This window comes from Pleurodeles waltl, chromosome 7 (genome assembly GCF_031143425.1).
Source record: "Pleurodeles waltl isolate 20211129_DDA chromosome 7, aPleWal1.hap1.20221129, whole genome shotgun sequence".
Classification (NCBI taxonomy): domain Eukaryota; kingdom Metazoa; phylum Chordata; class Amphibia; order Caudata; family Salamandridae; genus Pleurodeles; species Pleurodeles waltl.
This window is the reverse complement of record NC_090446.1, coordinates 154335866-154359413: the sequence shown is the minus strand read 5'-3', so window position 1 is coordinate 154359413 and position 23548 is coordinate 154335866. Positions and strand designations below refer to the sequence as shown.

The 23548-nt window shown below is 49.6% G+C and overlaps 1 protein-coding gene across 2 annotated transcripts in view; it reads right to left on the bottom strand.

The window, feature by feature from the left end:
- Positions 1-23548, bottom strand: part of LOC138303899 (piezo-type mechanosensitive ion channel component 2-like) — a 733706-nt gene that overhangs the window by 547442 nt on the left and 162716 nt on the right. Inside the window, exons 12-13 of one of the 2 annotated variants that reach the window (XM_069243434.1) lie at positions 16458-16721; positions 12822-12933 (exon numbers count right to left, since the gene is read on the bottom strand). In XM_069243434.1, the coding sequence (XP_069099535.1) occupies positions 12822-12933; positions 16458-16721 (376 nt within the window). The remainder of the gene's footprint in view (positions 1-12821; positions 12934-16457; positions 16722-23548) is intronic. The other variant, XM_069243435.1, reaches the window with a different exon arrangement.

Here is a 23548-nt window from a genome sequence, read left to right as displayed (position 1 = left end):
TGAAGAATAGCATGTCTGCAAGCTGTGGCTAAGCAGGGCTCCACAAGTTGGGAAACCTTCTCCACGACGTCCTGCTAAAACAGATTTGCTGCTGCGCAAATGATCCAAGACAGAGCAACTTGAATCTTTGGCCCTGCTGCAACGTACATTTGTCAGATTGACTTGGCAGGTTGGCCCCAGTCTTCTGTCAGTTCTCCAGGCAAAAATGCTTGAAAAAGTTTTTAAGTTCCAGCTTTCAGTGTTAGGTAGGAGGAATGCATTCTGAAACATATCCATGGGATTCAAGACCCTAGGGACATGACTTAGAGGTCAGGATTCACTCTAGAAGAAGCCACCTGCAGAGTCCATGGCAGGACCATTTAGAAACGGTCAGCTGGGCTCCTCCAGACAGTGAACTTCTTGCAGCTTTTGTGTCCTAGTAGCTTAACAAGGTATAAGTCAAATGACCCTAGGAGTCCACGTCTCAGTCGTGGGTACGGGAACAGGTCTTGTCATTAGAATCTCCTCACAGCTCACAACATCAGGTGCAGCTATTTTGTCTTCCAAAGTTCCACAGGTGTTCTGAAGACAATACTGTGAGTGCCATATTTATGTCCTGTGCCAGCCTGTGGGTGAAAGAAATGCCTGGCCCCTCCCTAACGAAAGGGATAAAAGTTCCCAGGGATGACCCTACTCACTTTTGAGGTGCTTCCTGGTTGATTTATTATAAACTATCCCAAGAGCTACTCTGTACCTAATATCAACATGTCAGAAACTTTCTTCTACTGTGCAGAGCTCTCTGTGCTCACCCAGAAGTGTGGGTCCTTGTGGTCACTTCAAACCAGCTCTGGGGTAGCTCGCGCTTCAACTGAGTTTAGAGACAGACTGGCTATCAGGATAAAAGAAAGGCAGGCTTAGATGTGAGCTACATGTGCAAGGGATAGACAGGCTTCACTTGAAGTTTAGTAAAAGGCTGGGCACAGCCCCCCAGGCGATCTTCCTCAACTTGAAAATTATGTTCGATTTTAAGTTACTATTACAATGAGTCCTTGAATCATTTTTCTAGTCATTCCCAAACTCAAGTAATGCATTATAAGGTATTTTAATGTAAACCATTACTTTTCTACGGGAGATTCAGCCCTTATAACTGTGTAAAAATGACTTTCGAGGTGTTTCGCTGCCAGGGAATGTAAAACATAAGTACACATGTTCAACTTTTTTATATACATTGCACCCGTCCCTACTGGCATGTAAAGCCTACCTTAGGGGTGAATCATACATGTTAAAAATTAGGGGTAAGGCCTGGTAAAGGTTTATGTTGCCAAGCTGAGTTACAGTTTTAAAACTGCATATTTCGGCTGCTGTGGCAGGCCTGGAGCCATGCTTTGCATGGTTACTTTAGTGGTCGCACAATATGTGCTGCAGTCCACAAGTGATATTTAACCTAGAGACCCTGAGAGGGCTTTTGTAACATATACTGGGGACCTCTAGGTATGTTAAATAGGCCAATCAGGAATGTAGCTAATTTTGACATGTTTGAAGGATCAGATCACATGCCCTGGGTTCTGGTTAGAAGTTCCCCAGCGCACAGTTAAAAAACTGCAGCATTAGTCCAGAAAAAATGCATGTGACCATACTAAATGAACCATTTTCCTATTTTCAGTTTAGCCTGTGGCTTCATTAAGGCTTTTTTTTACAGTTCATTCACCGTACCTCAATGGGGAGGGGCTGTCTGAATTCATTTTCGTTCTTCAGTCTGTCTGGTTTAAACTGACAGGGACTCACTTGGAGACAAAAAAAAGGATTTCTTAGGTAAACAACAGCCCATTCCATGCTGCTACGGTGTCCTTGGCCATTTGGCTCAGCTTCAGTCTTAGAAAACGATGAGGTGCCTCTTTGGTTGCCCTCACTACATGGGCTTCACAACATTTACATCCCATTACACAGGCATCCCTACATGGGCTCTAGAATGTTACATCCTATTATAGAGACGCTACCACCCGGACTACAGAAAGTTAACATCCTGTTATATGGACACCACTACACAGGCTCCACAGCGTTAACACACTATTTCACAGGCAATGCTACACAGACTTCGCGACGTTAATATCCTAGTATACAGATACAGCCACAGGGACCCCACAAAGGTAACACCCTTTTATACAAACACCACCACATGGATTCCACAACTTTAATATCCTAGACTACAGGCACTGTCACTTGGACTCCTCAATGTCAATATCCTATTATGCAGACACCACTACATATATTCTACAGTGTTAACATCCTATTATACAGACACCTCTAAATGGGTTCCACGTTAACATCCTCTTATATAGACACCACTATCTGAACTGCAAAACACTGACATACTATTATAAAGAAACCACTAGATGAACTCCACAGCATTAGCACCCTATTACACAAACATCATGACACAGACTACACGTTAACACCATATTACACAGATACCACCACATGGTATCCACAACATTAACATCCAATTACACAAACACCCAGCATTGACTCCATAAGGTTAACACGCTATAAGATGGACGCCACCACATGTAAACTTCCACAATGACATGAGTAAGGTCAACGGTTAGGATTAAGAAAACAGGTAAGGTTATGTTTAGCGTTTGGGCCTGGGTTACAGTTAGCGATATGCTACAGTCATGTGACTTTTGGAGTTTAGGTTACGGCGAAGGAGAGGGTAGTGTCTAAAGTCAGGGCTAAGGGGAGGGTTTGTTGAAGACTTGTTAAACTGCTTAGACACTGTAGGTATCAGTGAAGTGGCAAAATTCAGTACAGAGATACTAAATGGACGGAGTTTTAGGCTGGGTTACTGGTGTCTATTTGGAAGACTACACTTCATAGTGTGCTGGAAGCCTTGGTAGTCACATACAAGCACTTTTAGATCGTCTCCCTCGTGGCTGAACATTGTTTCCTGGGTTGGAGTTTGGCTCCCCAACAAGCAGTCTGACCTCTGGGTTGGGTAAGGGTGGCAGAGATGCTCAGCCAAGGTCTAACACCACACAAAGACGCAATTTTATGTATGTTCCAAAATAAATGAGAAGTTGACACAAATAAAAATCGGGACTATGGGGGTCATTCTGACCTCAGCGGTAAAAGTCGCTTACCGCCGGCCAGAAGGCCGCCATAACACCGCCGCGGCCACGGTAAACCGCCACGGTCATTCTGACCCGCAACTGGCAAACCGCCAAAAATCCGACATCCACAAAAATCCGCCACACCAAAGGTCAGCGGGAAACTGGCGATGACCAAACCTCCACCGTCACGCCAACAGAAATACGCCCATGCCATTCCGACTCACAAATCCCCGCAGCGGTCTTTCAACCGCGGTATTCCATTGGCGGTGCACACCGCCGCGGTCAAAATACACACACCTTTACAAAACACATCCACATTGGATAATTCAAAATACACACACCTGAGACACATACACACACCACTCCCACACACCCAATCCAGTATAAAACACACACCCACATCACCCACAAACCCCTACGACCACAATTGCGAGTGAAGGACAGAGAGAGAGAGCACAGCATAGAGTACACCATCACACAGAGGCAAATCACAACATCACCCACACACTTTCCACGCACAAAACACCATACACCACCACACTCACCACACTCTACAACAAATACACCACCCCTCACCTCATCCACACCACCCAATGGCACCCCAAAGACACCCCAGGTTCTCGAACGCAGAACTCAGGGTCATGGTGGAGGAAATAGTTTGTGTAGAGCCCCAGCTCTTCGGGGCACAGGTGCAGCACACCACCATTGCCAGGAAGATGGAGCTATGGCAAAGAATAGTGGACAGGGTCAACGCTGTGGGACAGCATCCACGCAATCGGGACGACATCAGGAAGCGGTGGAACGACCTACGGGGGAAGGTGCGTTCCATGGTATCAAGGCACAACATTGCGGTGCAGAAGACTGGCGGCGGACCCCCACCTACTCCCCCAGAATTCACAGCATGGGAGGAGGAAGTCTTGCACATCCTGCATCCTGAGGGCCTCGCAGGAGTAGGCGGAGGAATGGACTCTGGTAAGTCAAATCTTCACTGCTTCATTCCCCCCACCCCACCTGCATGCCAAATCATACCCCCACCCTCACACCCACCCCCATCACACCAACTCCTTGCTAATGGCTCACCATCACAACCCACCCATTCCAAAACCTAGCCCTGCATGCCTCCCCAAAGCATGGACACCCATCCCCAAAGCATGCCCACTGCACACACCCATCACCCCCACAAGCCACCGTCACAAAAGCCCCCACAAGGGAATGCCAGCACTGGGGGACACGGCCACCCACCCATTACACGAAATGCCACACACAGAAGCAATAACCATACTCTTATACCCCTGCAGGACCCGAACGCCACCACACTGCCAAGGAGGGTCCAGAGATGTCCATCCCACCCCCAGAAGAGGCCCCCAGTGATGACAGCAGCTCTGTCTCCCTGGACCCTGATGACCAGCCCGGCCCATCGGGGACCCCGGGACAGTCGGTTCCCCACAGACAGCCACAGGCTACACCAGACCTAACCCCCTCTGGGAACACCAGCACAGCTCCCACCCAGCGGGCCCATGCCTCTGTCTCCAGGACACGTCAATCAGCGGTGTGTCCACCACTACAGGGCACCCAGGTTGACCCACCACCCCAACAACAACAGGGACCTGGGGGCAGTGGTAGTGGGCACACCGTCCAGGGGACAGAGGCCCAGGGAAACAGGGGAACTGGGAGGGCTGCTGTGCGACAGGGGGGGACAGGCCCAGGGAACCGACTCTCCAAGAGGCCCTCTCCTCCATCATGGGAGCATACCACCACTCCCAGGAGACGATGGCTACGGTACTGGCCAGGTTCCAGGAGATCCAGGTTAATGCAGGAGCAACAGTACATGGGGTTCAGAGAGGAACTGAGGAACATTAGTTCCGCAATGGGGACCATCGTCGTGGCCCTAACCCAGATAGTCACCACATTGCGGGACCATGTGGCACCACAAAGGGCCCCTGTCACTAGCCTGGACCAGGAACAGCCTACCACCTCCGCCGGCGCTAGTGGACAGGAGGCCCCCACACAACGACAGGCTACCAGAACCCCACCTCCTGCAGAAGAAGAACCACCCCGCAAGCGGAACCTGAGATCTCACAAGAAGACAGAGTAGGATTGCAAGACCCCCGCCAGCAAACGATACCCCCTGATGTCATCCCACTGTCCCACATTGTCACCCTGTCCAACCTTGAACTGCCCCTGCTCCATCCTTCCACAGGCATATGGACAATGCACCTGTGCGACTGAGAACTGGACTCTGCCATGGACATTACTCCACCATCACCCATCCCCGTTTTACAATCATGTTCCATAAATTTAGCACTTGAATTAAATCACTTTTTGCACTAAAAAAATCTGGAGTCTGCTTGTAATTTGAACAAATGTATTAGACATAACGGTGCCAAAATGTTCAGTTACATTGTGATCACAACATACCACTGTCACACAGCTGTAGTCCATGGGCAAACAAAGCAGAGGTCACGCAGTGGGGCCCACAGCTCTGAAAACGGAAGGGAAAGTCACAACTCAGTTAACAGGAACTGGGGTGGAACTCAGACAGTAGAGAGGCAGGAGACTTTAAGTAAATGTAAAATGGCGTGGTTGATTCGTACCTGTGTGCTACTGAAAATACTGTTGTATCACTGTGTCCCTGTTGTCTGTGTCGTCCCCGTCGTCCTCCTCCTCTTCACTCTCCACAGGCTCCACAGCTGCTACAACACCACCATCTGGACCATCCTCCTGCAGGAAAGGCACCTGGCGTCGCAAAGCCAGGTTGTGAAGCATACAGCAGGCCACGATGATATGGCACACCTTCTTTGGTGAGTACATTAGGGATCCCCCTGTCATATGAAGGCACCTAAACCTGGCCTTCAGGAGGCCGAAGGTTCTTTCTATAATCCTCCTAGTTCGCCCATGGGCCTCATTGTTGCGTTCCTCTGCCCTTGTCCTGGGATTCCTCACTGGGGTAAGTAGCCACGACAGGTTGGGGTAACCAGAGTCACCTATTAGCCACACACGGTGTTTCTGTAGCTGTTCCATCACATAAGGGATGCTGCTATTTCGCATGATGTACGCGTCATGCACTGACCCAGGGAACTTGGCATTTACATAGGAGATGTACTGGTCAGCCAAACAGACCACCTGGACATTCATAGAATGATAACTTTTTCTGTTCCTGTACACCTGCTCACTGCCACTGGGGGGAACCAAGGCCACATGGGTCCCATCAATGGCACCACTGATGTTGGGGATATGTCCAAGGGCATAGAAATCACCCTTCACTGTAGCCAAATCGCCCACCTCAGGGAAAACAATGTAGCTCCGCATGTGTTTCAGCAGGGCAGACAACACTCTGGACAAAACCTTAGAAAACATAGGCTGAGACATCCCTGATGATATGGCCACTGTTGTTTGGAATGATCCACTTGCCAAAAAATGGAGTACTGACAGAACCTGCACCAGAGGGGGAATCCCTGTGGGTTGGCGAATGGGGGACATCAGGTCTGGCTCCAGCTGGGCACACAGTTCCTGTATAGTGGCTCGGTCAAGTCTGTATGTAAGTATGACATGTCTTTCTTCCATTGTCGACAGGTCCACCAGCGGTCTGTACACGGGAGGATTCCTCCATCTCCTCGCAAGTCCCAGTGGACGGTGCCTAGGAAGGACAACATGGAGCACAAAGTCAAGCAACCCACAGGTACGTAACCACAGCTTGCACAGTACACGATTCGCTATGCATTGAATGGCTTGTATGAGTGGCAATGCAAGGCCTAGGCCTGTGTGACGCCGTAGAAATTCAGCCATGTGGGCCCTTGAAATGGCAGCTGCCTGACCTGTGAAGTGTGACAATGAGATGTGAGGTCAATGCGCTGGCGTGGCACACCGTGGCGGTAGGCGGTCGAAGACCGCGGCGCAAAGCAGCATTGGTTAACATAGAACCCTATGGGTCTCAGGAGCCAATGACGATGTGCGCCGGCGGTCGCGGTACGCACCGCCGCGGTACGCACCGCCGCGGGCATGATCGCCATTTTCTAACTGCTTAATCACTCGAGACCTGATCATCCACAGGAGAGGATACTGCAAGTGCTGCTGTGAACTCGGTCTGGAAGAGACAATGGCTGCTGAGACTGGGGAAAGGGCCCCTGCCTTCACATCTGAGGAATTGGATAAACTCGTTGATGGGGTCCTCCCCCAGTATGCGCTACTCTACGGTCCTCCAGACCAACAGGTAAGTACACTGGGAGAACGTAGTATGGGCTATGCCTGTGTTGAGTGGGGTGGATGTAAGATGGTGGGGAGGGGAGCGTATGAGGATAGCAACGCACGACAGATGAGAGCATGTGCCACATGGCAAGGTTGGGGAGGGGGGGCCACTCACATCGACCATGCAGAAAAGTGATGATATTTCTTTTTCCACCCTGTCCATGTCACATAGGTCAGCGCCCATCAGAAGATCGACATTTGGCGTGCCATCGCCAAGGACGTCCGGGCCCTGGGGGTCCACAACAGACGGGGCACCCACTGCCGCAAGAGGTGGGAGGACATCCGCCGCGGGAGCAGAAAGACCGCCGAGGCTCTGCTGGGGATGGCCTCCCAACGTAGGAGGGGTGCCAGTCGTCAATTGACCGCCCTGATGTCCCGGATCCTGGCGGTGGCCTACCCCGATTTGGATGGGCGCGTGAGGACATCACAGCAGACACAAGGGGGTGAGTATCAGCACATTCTGCTATATTAGCGCACAGTGGAGGCGTCTGGGTGGGGGAGGAGGGCTGTGGCTATCTCTAGGCCAGGGCGGTTTCTGTAGGCTAGACCCCTCCATTAGACATGGCCCTGTGCCCCCGCCCCCCACCTCTGTAGGGTGCTAAGTACAGCTATCCATGGCCTGGGCTCACCTATGTGTGCATTTGTTGTCCATAGACTTGTAGGCCAAGTCACAATAATTGAGTAGTGTACCTCGAGTGCGCGGCGTAGTGCAGGGGGCTTCTGTGTCTGTCCTCTCCGCCAACGGTACCGCCAATGCATGCACTCAACATGTCTTTCTTTCTTCTCTCCCCCCCTTTCTTTTGGTTTTCCTGCTCATGTGTGCATTAGCATCATCAGGCGGAGGAGAAGTGGCATCGGCGCACGAGGGAGCTGCATCTCACATGGGCCCGGAGGGCCCTGCAACCGACTCGGACTTAACCAGTGAGACGGAGGGCGAGGGGGCTCCACAACGGGGACCCGTGGAGACGTCAGCGACACTGACACGTCCTCGGAAGGGAGCTCCCTTGTGGTGGTGGCACCATCCGTGCCCATCGCAAAAACAGGTACAGCCGCCACCCAGCTCACCAGCTCCGCCCTCCCAGCAGCCCCTCAGCTTTCGCCCCGTGCCCGCTCGGCCAGGAAGCCGGCCATCTCCTTCGCCCCTGGCACCTCAGGTCCTGCCCCAGTTACCCCTGCTGCCCTCAGTGAGGAGGTCATTGACCTCTTCCGGACGCTCATTGTTGGGCAGTCTACCCTTTTGAATGCCATCCAGGGGGTGGAAAGGGAGGTGCATTGAAGCAATGCATACCTGGAGGGCATTCATTCGGGTCAGGCTGCCCATCAGCGATCGTTCAACGCTCTGGCCTCAGCACTGACAGCAGCAATTGTCCCTGTGTCTAGCCTCCCCCCTCCAACTTCCTCAACCCAGTCCCACTCCCCTGTTCCTCTGCCTATCCCAGACACACCTACAGACCAGCCTGCACACACATCAACACCCAAGGGTAGCTCATCCAGACATAAGCACCACAGATCACACAAGCCTTCACCCAAGCAACATCCACATGCAGACACAGCAACACCCACTGCCTCCACTGTGTCCCCCTCCTCCTCGTCTCCCTCCTCCCTCCCTGTGACGTCTCCACTCACACCTGCATGCACACCACCATCAGCCAGTACGTCCATCACCACCACACCCACCAGAACAGTCCGCACACGTGCAGTCACCACCCCCACTACCATTTACACGTCCCCTGTGTCCTCTCCCAGTGTGTCTGTCACCCCCTCTTCCAAACCACACAAGCGCAGGCAGCCACCCACCCAACAGCCATCCACCTCACGACAGCCTCCGTCACAAGCACCTGCACCCAAAGACAGCACACTTGACTCTCCTACAACCACATCCTCTTCCTCCACTCCCATACCCACTACAACTACCCGTCCCTGTCTTTCTGAATTGATTTTCCTTTCCAACCTTGACCTCTTTCCAACAACTGACCCACCCCCTCCATCTCGTAAGACTCCAACCAGCACCTCAGCCACCACAAGCCCTGCACCTACTAGGACCATCGTTCAGGGCTATTGGAGTCCACCAGCTCCTAGGGCAGGAACATCGGCCAGCAGCAAGGGGACAGACAGCCCACCCCCTGGGAAAAGAAGCAAAAAAGTGAAGGGCCGGCGCCACAGGTCTGAGACGGCTGCCCCCAAGGACACCAGCCTTGCACCATCACCTGGCCCATCCACCAAGGGAGGCAAGGGCCCCAGAGATTCTTCCAAGGAGGGCAAGGGCCCCAGAGATACTTCCAAGGGAGGCAAGGGCCCCAGAGATTCGTCCAAGGAGGGCAAGGGCCCCAGAGATACTTCCAAGGAGGGCAAGGGCCCCAGAGATACTTCCAAGGGAGGCAAGGGCCCCAGAGATTCATCCAAGGAGGGCAAGGGCCCCAGAGATACTTCCAAGGGAGGCAAGGGCCCCAGAGATTCGTCCAAGGAGGGCAAGGGCAGCAGGGCGAAGAAGTCTGGCAGCAGGCGAGCTGCCCAGGAGGGCCCCACCAGCCCCATTTGGGGTGTGACGGAGGACACCCACGGGCCCAGGAGTCCAGCACAGGAGGGCCCTGCAAGCGATAGGTCGGATGGCGACAGAGCGGGAATGATTGCCCAGATCTGGTTCCCTAGGAACACAAGACAACCACCGCTGTGAGAAGAACCGCTGAACAGGGCCCCGCCGTGAGAAGAACCGCTGAACAGGGCCCCGCCGTGAGAAGAACCGCTGAACAGGGCCCCGCCGTGAGAAGAACCACTGAACAGGGCCCCGCCGTGAGAAGAACCACTGAACAGGGCCCCGCCGTGAGAAGCACCGCTGAACAGGGCCCCGCCGCGAGAAGAACCGCTGAACAGGGCCCCGCCGTGAGAAGAACCGCTGAACAGGGCCCCGCCGTGAGAAGCACCGCTCCGCTGGACCCCGCCGTCTCTGCACCGCTCCGCTGGGCCCATCATCTCAAGCACCGCTCCGCTGGGCCCTTCATCTCAAGCACCGCTCCGCTGGGCCCCTCATCTCAAGCACCGCTCCGCTGGGCCCCGCCGTCTCTGCACCGCTCCGCTGGGCCCCGCCGTCTCAGCACTGCTCCGCTGGGCCCTTCCTCTCAAGCACCGCTCCGCTGGGCCCCTATTCTCAAGCACCGCTCCGCTGGGCCCCGCCGTCTCTGCACCGCTCCGCTGGGCCCTTCCTCTCAAGCACCACTCCGCTGGGCCCTTCCTCTCAAGCACCGCTCCGCTGGGCCCCGCCGTCTCTGCACCGCTCCGCTGGGCCCTTCCTCTCAAGCACCGCTCCGCTGGCCCCTTCCTCTCAAGCACCGCTCCGCTGGGCCCCGTCGTCTCTGCACCGCTCCGCTGGGCCCCGCCGTCTCAGCATCACTCCGCTGGGCCCTTCCTCTCAAGCACCGCTCCGCTGGGCCCCTCATCTCAAGCACCACTCCGCTGGGCCCCGCCGTCTCTGCACCGCTCCGCTGGGCCCTTCCTCTCAAGCACCGCTCCGCTGGGCCCCGCCGTCTCTGCACCGCTCCGCTGGGCCCTTCCTCTCAAGCACCGCTCCGCTGGGCCCTTCCTCTCAAGCACCGCTCCGCTGGGCCCTTCATCTCAAGCACCGCTCCGCTGGGCCCTTCCTCTCAAGCACCGCTCCGCTGGGCCCCTCATCTCAAGCACCGCTCCGCTGGGCCCTTCCTCTCAAGCACCGCTCCGCTGGGCCCTTCATCTCAAGCACCGCTCCGCTGGGCCCTTCCTCTCAAGCACCGCTCCGCTGGGGCCTTCATCTCAAGCACCGCTGGCCCATTGGCAGGGCCGGATCTGTGTCGGGCAGGGCTTCACGAAGCACTCTGGGCACCATGCCTCCTCCATAACCAGTGGAGTCTGTAATCCACCAGATGGACTGTGGCTTTGCACTCCCCAGGATGGTACACTGGGCAATCCACCCACTGAAAAGACTTGTGAGACTGTGGCTTTGCACTCCCCAGGATGGTACAGTGGGCAATCCACCCACTGTAGAGACTTGTGAGACTGTGGCTTTGCACTCCCCAGGATGGTACAGTGGGCAAACCACCCACTGTAGAGACTTGAGAGACTGTGGCTTTGCACTCCCCAGGATGGCACAGTGGGCAAGCCACCCACTGTAGAGACTTGAGAGACTGTGGCTTTGCACTCCCCAGGATGGTACAGTGGGCAATCCACCCACTGTAGAGACTTGTGAGACTGTGGCTTTGCACTCCCCAGGATGGTACAGTGGGCATGGAGGCCCCTCGTGGATCTGGCGTCGTGGACTCATGTGGCTGAGGTGCCCCCCTTCCCTTCCCCCTGAGGTGCCTGTGGTTTAATTATCTGATGCCCCAGCAGTGTTCTCTCCAATGGAATCGGGTCTCGTGTGTGGGCTTTGCCCATGTGTTTATGCACATTGGCCCACGGACAATGGCATGTAGCCAATATGTGCCGGACTTTTGGACTATGTTCATATTCTTCATGTTGTGATTAATTTGTTTTAATAATGTAATATTTCACTTAAGTTCAAATATGCTTTAATATACTTCTATTTTAATGATCATTTTATTTTGTCTTTGAATTATTCCGGGGGTTTGGGGGGTGTAAATCTGACTTGTTGATCTTCATTGGTGTGTGGGGATTTGGGGGGGGGGGGGGGGTGTCACGTATGTGTGTGCCCGTAATCTTTTCTCCTCCCCTGTGTCGTAGGTGCAGTACTCACCGTTGTCTCCTGCGGCGGCGTTCGTGCTCCTGGTAGAGGAGCAGGTAGACAATCGCTGGTAGGATGTTTAATTCGGGTTTCATGCTGTCCAGATTCCTCGTGGAGTGTATAGAGGTGAGCGTTTTCCCGTTCGTGATCTGTTTCCGCCGTGTTTTTATCGGCGGGGCTCCCACCCCGGAAAAGGTGGGGGATTGGTGGGTCGTGATAGGGTGGGCGGTACATTGTCTGCCGCCTGTCTGTTGGCGGTGACCGCTGCGCTGTTTGTTTGCCCCGCCGTGTCGGTCGGAGTGTTAAAGTGGCGGGCTGTGTTGGCGGTTCCCGCCAGGGTCAGAATTCCATTTTTTTGACCTCCTGCCTGTTGGCGGATTGGCCGCCGCTTTAACACCGACCGCCAGGGTTGGAATGACCCCCTTTGTCTGTAATCCTTGCTGGGTATTTTGAATGCATTGCTGTATATAAGCAAAATGAGTTTCTCTGGATATCTCTTACACTATAAAATATAAAAGGGTGGGGCATCAAATTTTCCATGTTTACACCTGAGGCATTACTAATGAGCACAAGCGAACCCTGGCAATCTATCTGAGCACATTCATTTGGCTAGATTCACCCCCGCCCTGTTCATATACAGGCACCAAGTTAAATATACACACACACACCAAGGAACAGTACAAATGCTCTGTGTAAAAGACAAACCCATTAGGACATATTATGTGTATAGCCTGTGCATTGTAAATTCCTTGTGTGACATTGAACGCTGTCCTTACCACTTCCTTCAACGCTCACTTCTTTGAGAGGCTTCGCCTTCTCTTCCATCTGCCTCTGTCTTTCTATGAGATGTTGTCGCAGCAGAAGCCAGAACGTGAATGCATAGAAGATCTGCGGCATAAGAGTTATTTGTTACATTTATTTACCACTCCTCAACAAAGAGATCTTATAATATTTACAAAATAATATCAAATTTTACAATAGTCATGAGAGGACATAAGTAACCGATAAATATTACGGAAATGGAAGAAAATAGAAGAGGGAAAGATAACCTATTGTCTTAAAGATGCTTACACTTTCGGATGTATGTAGGCCCATGTTGCAAAGTGAGGCTCCATGTGAGACCACGAGACACCCGTGATCTAAAAGTGGCTCCCTCTGAGGTCACAACACCCCCTTGATTTAAAAATGAGGCTCTGTTTGAGACCACAACACCCTATGATGTTAAAGATGACACGCTGAAGACCTAAACATCCCCATGATGTAAAAGATGACACGCTGAAGACCTAAACATCCCTGTGATGTAAAATGAGCTTCTCTCTGAGACCAGGTCCCTCCGATGATGCCATAAAAGAAGCTCTGTCTGAGGCTGCAGTGCCTCCTACGATGTAAAAGAAGCTCCGCTTCAGACCACAACACCCTCCACTGATGTGCAAGAGGCTGTGCGAGGGGCTACTGCACCACTGTGATATAAAAGAGGCTCCTTCTGAGGCCACAACACTCAAACTCAGGTAAAAGATGCTACATCTGATGCTCAGCAGTCCATAATCCAAAACAGGTCCTGAAGCTTCAGCACAGGCTTCGTAAAGCGGAAAAGCATCTACTCTACTTGTGACTAGACGACACACCGGCGGCAGTGCCTACAACTCTGTCAAGGCTACAGGACCTACCCTAGTCTCACCAAGACCAATGGGCTCCTTTAGATGCAACTACACCCTCCCGCACCATGGCATAGACTTCGGATTAAGGCTACAGTGCGCAGCTTCGTACTATACCAGACGCATCTACATAACATATTCCCATCCAGATGCTAACCTTTTCAGCTGTTGTTTGAATAGCAACAAGTGTACTCCAGAGGCGTAACAAAGGCCCCCGCAGCTCCTGGAGACGACCTCAGCACGGTAGACTGTGCACGGGCGACAGGCCCCTGAATGGATCCAAGGGGAGGCCTCCAGGTACCTTACAGGGGGGCCCCATCAAGGTTTGGTATGCCACTGGTTTACTCCGTTACTTGCTGAACCTCAACTCGTGAATTCTGTTCTGCATTCAGCAGTGATGCTGTTACCTAGTAACAGCACATTATAAAATGTAAATTGAAAAAGTCAATCTATTGTTAAAACATCTTGAAAAGTGAAAATAATAGAATTTAATTGCCAAAAATTAGGTGAAAAAGCATGAAAGAATATAAATACACCGGGCATGTGAGGCTCCAATCCTAGATTGATTCTGCCAAAAGCCAGCCAAAACAGGCTTTTAATATAGCCAAAGCTACCAACAACCACGTCGCTATTTTAAGACACAAGGCCAATCTGAAACGTTTGCTGATTTTTTTCAAACATAAAAGTGACCCCGCTTTACGATCTCTAACTGGCCCCAGAGACTTCAAAAGGACCTTCATCTTTTGTGTAAAGTTTAACACAATTGGTCAAAGTCATCCCTTAGATTCTGATCTACTAAAGATCATAACCAGAGTTAAACCCTCAAATTACTTTCTGAATCCTGTTGTTGGGGATAGAGCTAAATGCTTAACACCACATATTCGGCCTCACTGAACCGACCTGATTAACCTCTCTTGCTCAAGTAGTAGTTTTGATTGCCTAAAATCTGTTCACTTTCTAGCATCCTGATGGATTAACTAAGGTAACTCTCTTCTGACAGTCTCCCTGAAACTCAACTCCCTCCTACTTGCAGCTGAAGGCTTTGTTCCAAGGATGACAAAATGAGAGCACATCTCTTTGGTACTTTCAATGCTCCAATATATTCAAGTGGAAGCCAGAGCTCTCTACAAGATTGCTTGCATTACGCACAAAATCCTGCCCAACTCCACCCGCTGATATTTTGCATCTAGACTAAAAACAGCCAGGCTAGATTGCTTCGCGGAACTTGGGCAGTTCAAGAAGAAGCATGCAATGGCACAGACTTTTTCTTAAAGGGCACACAGAAAACAGACTTCTCTCCCATCTGCTCTACGCATCACTCGCTCGACACTTTTAAGAGAGCACTGGAATTACTTCTCTTCCAAAGACGCCTTCCAGTCTGCATTCTCTCATCCAGTCCTTTCCTTCTCTTCTTTTGTCTCTACTAATGTTCCCTTCTCTCCATCAGTGTCATTTAGTTATAGTGCCGTGGACCTTCTTCACACCAAGATCCCTTGTCTTCTCATGATTCCTCTGCTACCTGCTTCCCCCTATTCCACAGCCAGATAGATCTCTCATTTTTTTAAAGGTAGTTTTTGTTGCTTTGTTTTGGTTTGTATACAGATTAACTTACTGTTTTTATCAGTGTGATGAGAACACATGACACCTGTTTTTAACACAATAGTCGACATTATTTGCCCATTGCGCATGCTCTGTAAGCGTTAAACCTCTCTGTACAGTGCGCTTATGCCTTTGGACTTGTAACCAGTGGTTGGTACTATTGGGAGGCTAAGGAGATGCACCACTGACTGCTCAATCAATAACTCTAGTTATTGGCACTCACCCAGCTCATGAGCCAGTGTCACAGGACGGGAAAATAAACTGACTTATTGACTGATGTCAAGGCCAGTAATGGCAGCACCTAATGAATTTGCCAGCTTTGACCTCATCCCTTTTTCCCAGCCCTCTAAAATGTCAGTTATTTATTGTAAGATTTGCATCTGATTGCTCATACAAACACAAAATACATTCAGGGGAATCTGAGTGACTTTCACCATGTCAAAATTCCAGTACGTCTGTTAATGGCAAGATGGCATCCGGAGACATCCACGCCTGACTTTATGCATGTTTTAAATATGAGACTTCTCAAGGCAGAAGAAAATGTTAATGTTATTATTAAATCGACCTCCACTGTCCCCTGCCTTCATCATCATCATATTTAAGTCAAACCAGTGGGCACCAGCCTAAAGCAAAGAATTCGAATGGGACGTGGGGAGCTCAGGAAATATGTTTTAGAGTGAGAACAGGTCAGTACACGACACCACGCACATCATGGAACTAAAATCCATTCCTCTGGAACAGCACTCACTCTCCCAGGGGATAATACACTCGAGCTGAGGATGAGCCCACCACCAAGCCCCCGAGGCTGAACATTTTGGATCTGAGGTGCACCCAAGAAGAAGGTTAGCATCAACCAAACTTTTATGGCCAAAGTGACCCCCTTGCATTAACCTTTCACATTTATGGATTTAAAGCAAGTGCTTAAACATAACACAAGATGGCCTTCTTGCATGCCTTCCAATACTTGAAAATCATACACATATACAAATCATTCAGTGACTGCCTTCAGGAATCTGATCGTAAGTGGATGGTTTGGATAATTCTTTTACTAGAACAAAGAGAATCTGGGTGGTAAACTATACGTCCATTTGCTCACAAACTTGTGCTACATACGTTTCCCAAACCCAGATGAGCCCCTCAGTGAACACTCATACTCACCTTGGCACAGAGATGCGCACAAGGCATGGTGTACGGCTTCAAGTCAAAGTCGATCAGGACCGAGGTCGGAAGGCCCGGAAAGAGCTCCTCCTGTCTGACGTTCAGACCTACGAAGAAGTTCTGGACCACCAAGACGTTCCCGTAGGCGGCAAGGAAGGGCGCGCTGAGCATGGCATAGCGCCGCCGGTCGCGCATCATCCAAATGACGCATGACCAGAGCAGCAGGACAAAGGTCAGCCAGCTGTTGTGGGTGATGCTCCACACCTGGAATGAGCGTGCAATAAAGAAGAAGCTGAAAAGAAGGCCATGTATTCTCTATGTTCAGTCTAACAGTAGTGATGTTTCATGTCATTAGAGAACTGATTACTGGCCCATGGTACAGAGGATGAGCTAGCTAACAATGGCAATAGGCATCGAAGGGTCATCTATGGGAACTAGGCAAGTTTGTTTCTATGCTCAAAACCTGGCTTGGACAACAGGATTGTCCCAGAAGTTGAGCAAGTGAGGTGGAAGTGAAGATTTACAAACAATACTCAGAACAGTAGAGGTAAACTATGGTTCATATTTATACCTTTTTTAGCGCCACATTTACATCATTTTTCGACGCAAAAGCGGCGCAAACGTACAAAATACAATCATATTTTGTAAGTTTGCGCCACTTTTGCGGCAAAAAATGACGCAAATGCGGCGCAAAAGAAGTATAAATATGGGCCTATGTCTGTGGAATCAGTCAGGTGCTGCAGGCTTGCAACTCTACAGCGGAAAGGATAAGATGAGGAGCTGCTGCAGAGCCCTGCAGAACCAACTCAGGCTGTCATACATTTGAAGCGGACAAAAGGAGCACAACTGAGTTTTGCAACAATCTGGGTATTTGAAACTAGAAATTAACCAGGGCAATTGGATGAAAGTCATAATTTTGCAATCTCACATAATTTATAAATGTTCAACTGATTGCACTTATATGTCTTGTGAAGTTCTCATGCTTTTGTGGGGAAACTCTTTTACAGAAACCCAATCTGTTTTGTTCAATATATGCCAAAGAAAAATCAGCAAAGAGTATATTTACATGATTTTCTCCATAAAGCATATTTGCGCACGTTTTTCCGTCCAATTAAAAAAGCTAATAATTTCATGAAATTTGCAAAGATTTTATAGAGTTTTACGAAATGTATACGGCCAAAGACCCGCAACTCCTTTACTCATCCCAAGCCTAAATCCTATTGCCATAAACTCCCAATTAACACTCCTGGATTCTTCCCTCCTCCACCCTCCATTACTCCAGTCAATCCAACTAACAAACTCACATCCGGGGCTCAAATTAACTCATAATAATACTAAAACTGTACTCATATTTCCCTATACTAATCCACCACTAATTTCTTTTGGGTTCCGGAGTAGCGCGCTACTCGCCGAAAAGCGCTTCGACGCCTCATCAGGGGTAGTAAGCGCTATATAAATACTATTACAATACAATACAATACAATACAATTTCAGATGGGAAATACGGTTCTTATTTAACCAGTATCACAATCAAGAACCTCTGCATCAGGTTCACCAAATTTTTCTTAATCTTTTTCACGGTAGCAACTCAAGAAAAATCCCGAAATAAAAACTGTCATCAGTAAAGGGTGAAATGATACATTTAAGGAAGAAAGGCGGGGCCAGCATGAGGTAAGACACCCAAGTGACATCTCAAATTGTATTTTGCTTGTTCTTTTGATTATTTAATTGCAATAATTTTATTTTCGAAAGGGGCCTGGTAAAATGTAATTCACTTGCTCTTCCACAACATTCATTACCCATTTCTCCAGGGCCGGACCTACGTTTATGTCATTTTAGGACCCATTTCCCCTGGGACGGTGCTACTTCTAGGTCACTTAAGGCAGCTAGCGCATACTACTGTCAGAAGAGGGCGCCAGATTGCAAGAAATTACCTTTAAAATGGCCGTGCGGCTAAACGAAGTCGAGTATGCAAAACAGCATTTTTTCCTGGGATTCTTAAATTCCTTGCGGTCGAACAGAATATCTGTTATTGCTAATAAAATAAGTGAAGGTTAGCTATATATATATATATATATATATATATATATATCCGCCCCGTCATCATATTACCCTCTCCTTGAGCATATGACAATGTTTTCTTGTACTTCTAAGCCTCACGTTGTAACGGGAACATCACTCCCGCTTTTAAGCGATTTACCCGCTCATCTGTCTTCCTTGTCAGGATCTTACAGTATTTCCTTAACAAAAATGTCAAAGTATTTTATTGCGTTTTAGAAAAACACAAGTGAAGAAAACAATTCAGTCCGGTCCATCTCACATCATCTACCAAACAGGTTATAGGTGCGAGAAAAAACAACAAAGGTCGATGCAACATCCCAAGGAAAGCATCTTATACAACTGGATGTGTTACATTATAGAAAATATGGTAATTGCCTGTATGTGAGAGATAGTTAAAGTCATGACTGTGTAAATTGTAGGACATCAGACTTTGCGCTACTTGTTTCACTGACCATAATCCGATATGAAAACAGATAAGAGAAATGGGTAAAGAAATGAAATGTAAGTATAAAGCAAAGAAAAAACTTAAAAGCAGCCACCGTCATGGATTTCCCACATATCACTAATATGTCTACTGTGTATACCGCTTTACATACTACTGTGTATACCGCTTTAACCTGGAACAGTTGGGGTACGGCAAACCCTGCAAAGAGACGCGGGGTATACACTTACCTTAGAAGGCCACAGGTACATTTTGCTTATCTGCAGAAACCCATCTCACATCCGGAGAACTTAATAGACTGAACAAATGATGGGGTGGGCAGATACACGGGATAGGTTATTCGGCATATGCCGGGGGTTCTAATTTGGGTTGCCCCAAAGGTTCCCTTCATTAAAGACTCAGATTGACAAGGAAGGTTGGTGTGTCCTACTAGATGGCACGCTGGATAGCCACCCCTTAACGCTAATCTCATTATATGCCCCCAACGTGGCTCAAAGCTCGTCCCTGAGTTCACTTTCACCCACCCTTTTATATAACCCGCAAGCCCCGGGCTTTGTGGAGAGGATTTCCATTGTATACAGGAGACTGACCTTGACCGGTCGGTACCTCCACCCCCTAACACCACCGGCATACATGCATTAAGCACTTCCGGCTTTGGTCAAGCACCTTGAATCTTTATGATGTCTGGTGCTTGGGCCATCCTGGGAAAGGGAATACCATGCACTTGAGCATCAAATCCATACACAACTAGATTATTTCTTCTGCACTGCAGACTGTTGGCCCCTCAGAATTTCGAATACTTGGGCAGGACTTTATCGGATCATGATCCCCTTAAACTCATGTTTCAGTGGGGTAGAGATCAGACCTCAGTACTGACATGGCGACTTAGAGCAGAGGCCTTACAGGACACAGCGTTCAAGAAGGCGACAGGCTCTCATATCACTACATACACTACGGAAAACGCAGACACTGTGGGTCACTGGGGATTGAGTGGGATGCCATGAAAATAGTCGCGAGAGGTCAATGTGTGGCCACGTCATGGTTGTTTAGGACTTCTCTCACACGCACGGTTTCAACACAGGAAGACCACATCTGTGACTGGGAAAAAAAGTCAGTTTCGTCCCCTGAGGCAATACCCCCGTTTGCCACACAATACCAATATTGCAATGCCCTGAAATGCCTTTGCGTTGTAGACTATAAGTTTCATCTTACTCGGCAACACCTGGAGGGGGATAAACCAGGATGTATACTGGCATGGCTACTGAGATCGGAAACACCCAGAACCATTATCGAAGCAATACGAACTGACACAACCCAAATTGTAAACACTCAGGCAGGAATTAACGAAGCCTTTACCTGTTACTATCAGGTGTTGTACTCCTCTCCTCCTGAACTTGACCGAGAGTGACTCCGAGCATTCCTATAAGATTTAACGCTCCCTAGATAGACTCCACTCCAATTGTTGGACCTGGAGCAGCCCATTCAAATAGAAGCGATCCACATGACGATTCGTCACCTGGCCCGTGGTAAAACCCCCTGCATGGATGGGTTCCTGGTGGAATATTACACCACTTATCGGACTAGCCTAGCTCATCGTCTACTGGAAATGTATAACAATGCACATCGCCTTGTGCACTACCTAGCTCCCTGTGTGAGGCCCTCCTAGTGGTGTTACCCAAACCAGGTAGGGATCCACTTAAAGTAAGGTCATACCGTCCACTATCAATGTTAAACATTGAGTATAAGATACTGAGCAAGAGTCTTGCCAAAAGACTGCTTCCGATGCTAGGCACCGATGCTTGTACATCCAGACCAATGTGGTTTCACAGAGCTACACGCTACAATATATGCAGATTGTGTCACATGATTGATGCGGTGTCCCGGGAGACAACTGCGTGGTGGCGGTCTCCCTGGACTTTGAGAAAGCATTTGACACGCTCAATTGGCAGTATCTCCTGCACATGCTGGAATTCCTAGGAATGGGCCCTAACTTCCTAGGTTGGATAAAACTGCTATACACGTACCCTCGAGTGCGAGTCCGTACAGGTACCCAAATCTCCAGCTCTTTTCCCATTCAAAGGGGGACATGCCAGGGTTGCTCCCTTTCACCAGTGCTCTTCGCCCTGGCCATGGAGCTCCTTGAGGTCCAACTGCAACACAAGGGTCCTGGGTGGAGTATCCGGATTGGCCCAGAGTGTCATAATACCTCTTTATACGCAGACAATGTATTGGTCTATTTCCATGGCCACATAGATGTTCTACCAGCCCTATATGATCTCCTTGACCGCTTCGGGGAAATATCTGGTTTGAAAGAAAACTGGGGTAAGTCTTATATTTTTCCACTCCGTGCACTTGAACCAGCACTCCGCATAGACTGAGGAAGGGCATCTCCCTTGGTCCTTTGAGACCTTCTGCTACCTTGGCGTCAACATATACCACTCTGATGCTGATCTCCTTGAGGGTAATCATGACAGGGCCTTAAATTCAGTCCGCCGTTCTATGTCGTTCTGGACCCGGCTTCCCCTCTCTCCCATGGGGCGGGCATCAAAAGCCAAAATGTTAATTCTCCCACAATTTCTATACCTTTTCGCTCTACTACCAGAGGTGCCCGCTTCATCCATTTGCAAGAATCTAAGAAGCCTGGTTACAGAACTCGTGTGGGGGTCGGGTTGTAAGAGGGTCTCCATTGCCACGCTCCATCGGCCTTTGCTTGAGGGTGGACTGGCGGTCGAAGTAGCCCAGCTGCAGTGGCCAATGAGCTGGATTGCAGATGACTCCAGGATTGAGAGCACTATGGTGAAGGGAGACCTCAGGGACCAAGATATATTGGAATGGCCCTCTTACCGGGCTCGCCAACCTGCCCACCCGGTAAGCTGGTGTGCACTGCTAAATTAGTCTGGGGCCAGTATATTTACCCCCAAAAAACACTGCCTCCATATACCTCTCAGCTACCACTGTGGAGCATACCCAAATTGAAACACCTCTTACAAACAGAGAGTTGCACCCCATGGAGGGAACCGGGACTTACCCTAGTAGGGGACTTATATGCTGACGGAACGCTATTGTCCTTTTAGGACCCCACAGACACATATGATCTGGAAGTAGGGCTCTTCCTTGCACATAAAGCCATTATATCAGTTATGGGCGAGCTCTTGAAGCAGGGCCTCACAGAACCACTACTACACAAGTGACTCCACTGTATGCCAACTCATGGATTGGACTGAAGGGGCGTCTTGGCGCTATATGTGGTCTTGATGAGTGGGAACATATTACCCCTTATCCATAGCAAGACCAAGTAGGTTGAGTGCTTGGGCATGGTCTTGACTGATAAACAGTGGACCAAGGTTCTGAACAGGTGAAGCAGGTTTCACGTAATGCCTGCTTGAAATTCACACAATTTAACTATCTCCACCAAACTTGTCTCACGCCACACCGTTTAAGCAAAATATTCCCAAACACGATCTCAGCCTGCCCTAGGTGCAATCATGCTGATGCAATTTTCATCCACATGAAAGGGAATGTCCACCCCTACAACTCCTCTGGTCCCAGTTGCTAGGACATGTCTCGGACGTAATTGACACCCTGTTGCCACTCAACCCAGTGATATGCCTCTGATGGGTCACGATGCAAACAAAACAGAAGCAGCATTATCTGAAGTTTGTAGACTCACACTGACACTCTTTAACCGCTTAATTGCCAGGTCATAGAAAGCTCTTAACCACCGCTGATCGGCTGCTGGCTATGGACACTTTCCTGTTGGGTAGCAGCAGAGACAGATGCCCTCATCTTAGACCGTAGATCACGTGGGGTGGTGCAGCTGGCACTCTATGAGACGCATACCTAATGAAGATATAATTTAAGCTCAATCCATCCCTTCCAGAGGAGGCATCTTCATCCCCACCAGGACCTGGTATAGATAGCTCCTGACCGGACACCACGCACTGCTTGATGACAAATCCAGGGTTCTCCCTAATTTCCTTGCATTGGTCGGAACTGCCCAATGTTCGTGGCCCCCTTAAGTTCCTCCCTGCCTTTTCTTTTTGGGCCCGCCACCACCACACAGTAGGCCTCCCGCCACACATCTGATCTGCCCATTCTCATGCCCCCCATGTAGAGACCTAAGCTTCCACAGTTGTCATGGATGTTACCAGCCAGAATGGTTTGTAGTTTGAGGTATTGGTTGTTTTTTCACCTGTATATCCAAAGCAGCCTCCCATGGTCATGACAGCAATCAATGCACAGATTTTCTTATATAATCACAGTATGCGATTTTTCTCCCCAACTCTCTCCACCTCCGACTTGTACCACCATTTACTTATCTGCTTGCAATTTTATTGTTGTGGTTGGGGATGCAAGCACGTATCACTTACTCATCTACTTGTTCAGTTGTATACTGTCAGGCTATTGGATACTTGTTTTCATTTCATATAAATGCAAAAAAAGATATATGAAAAACAAAAACAAAAAATCACGGATTTCGAAAACACGAGGGTTGTAGTGATCTACAAACGACATCTGCTAAAGCATGGAAAGACATCAAGAATGAGCTCAATGTAGCTTAACCCTTCCCAAGTATTCATCAAATTTT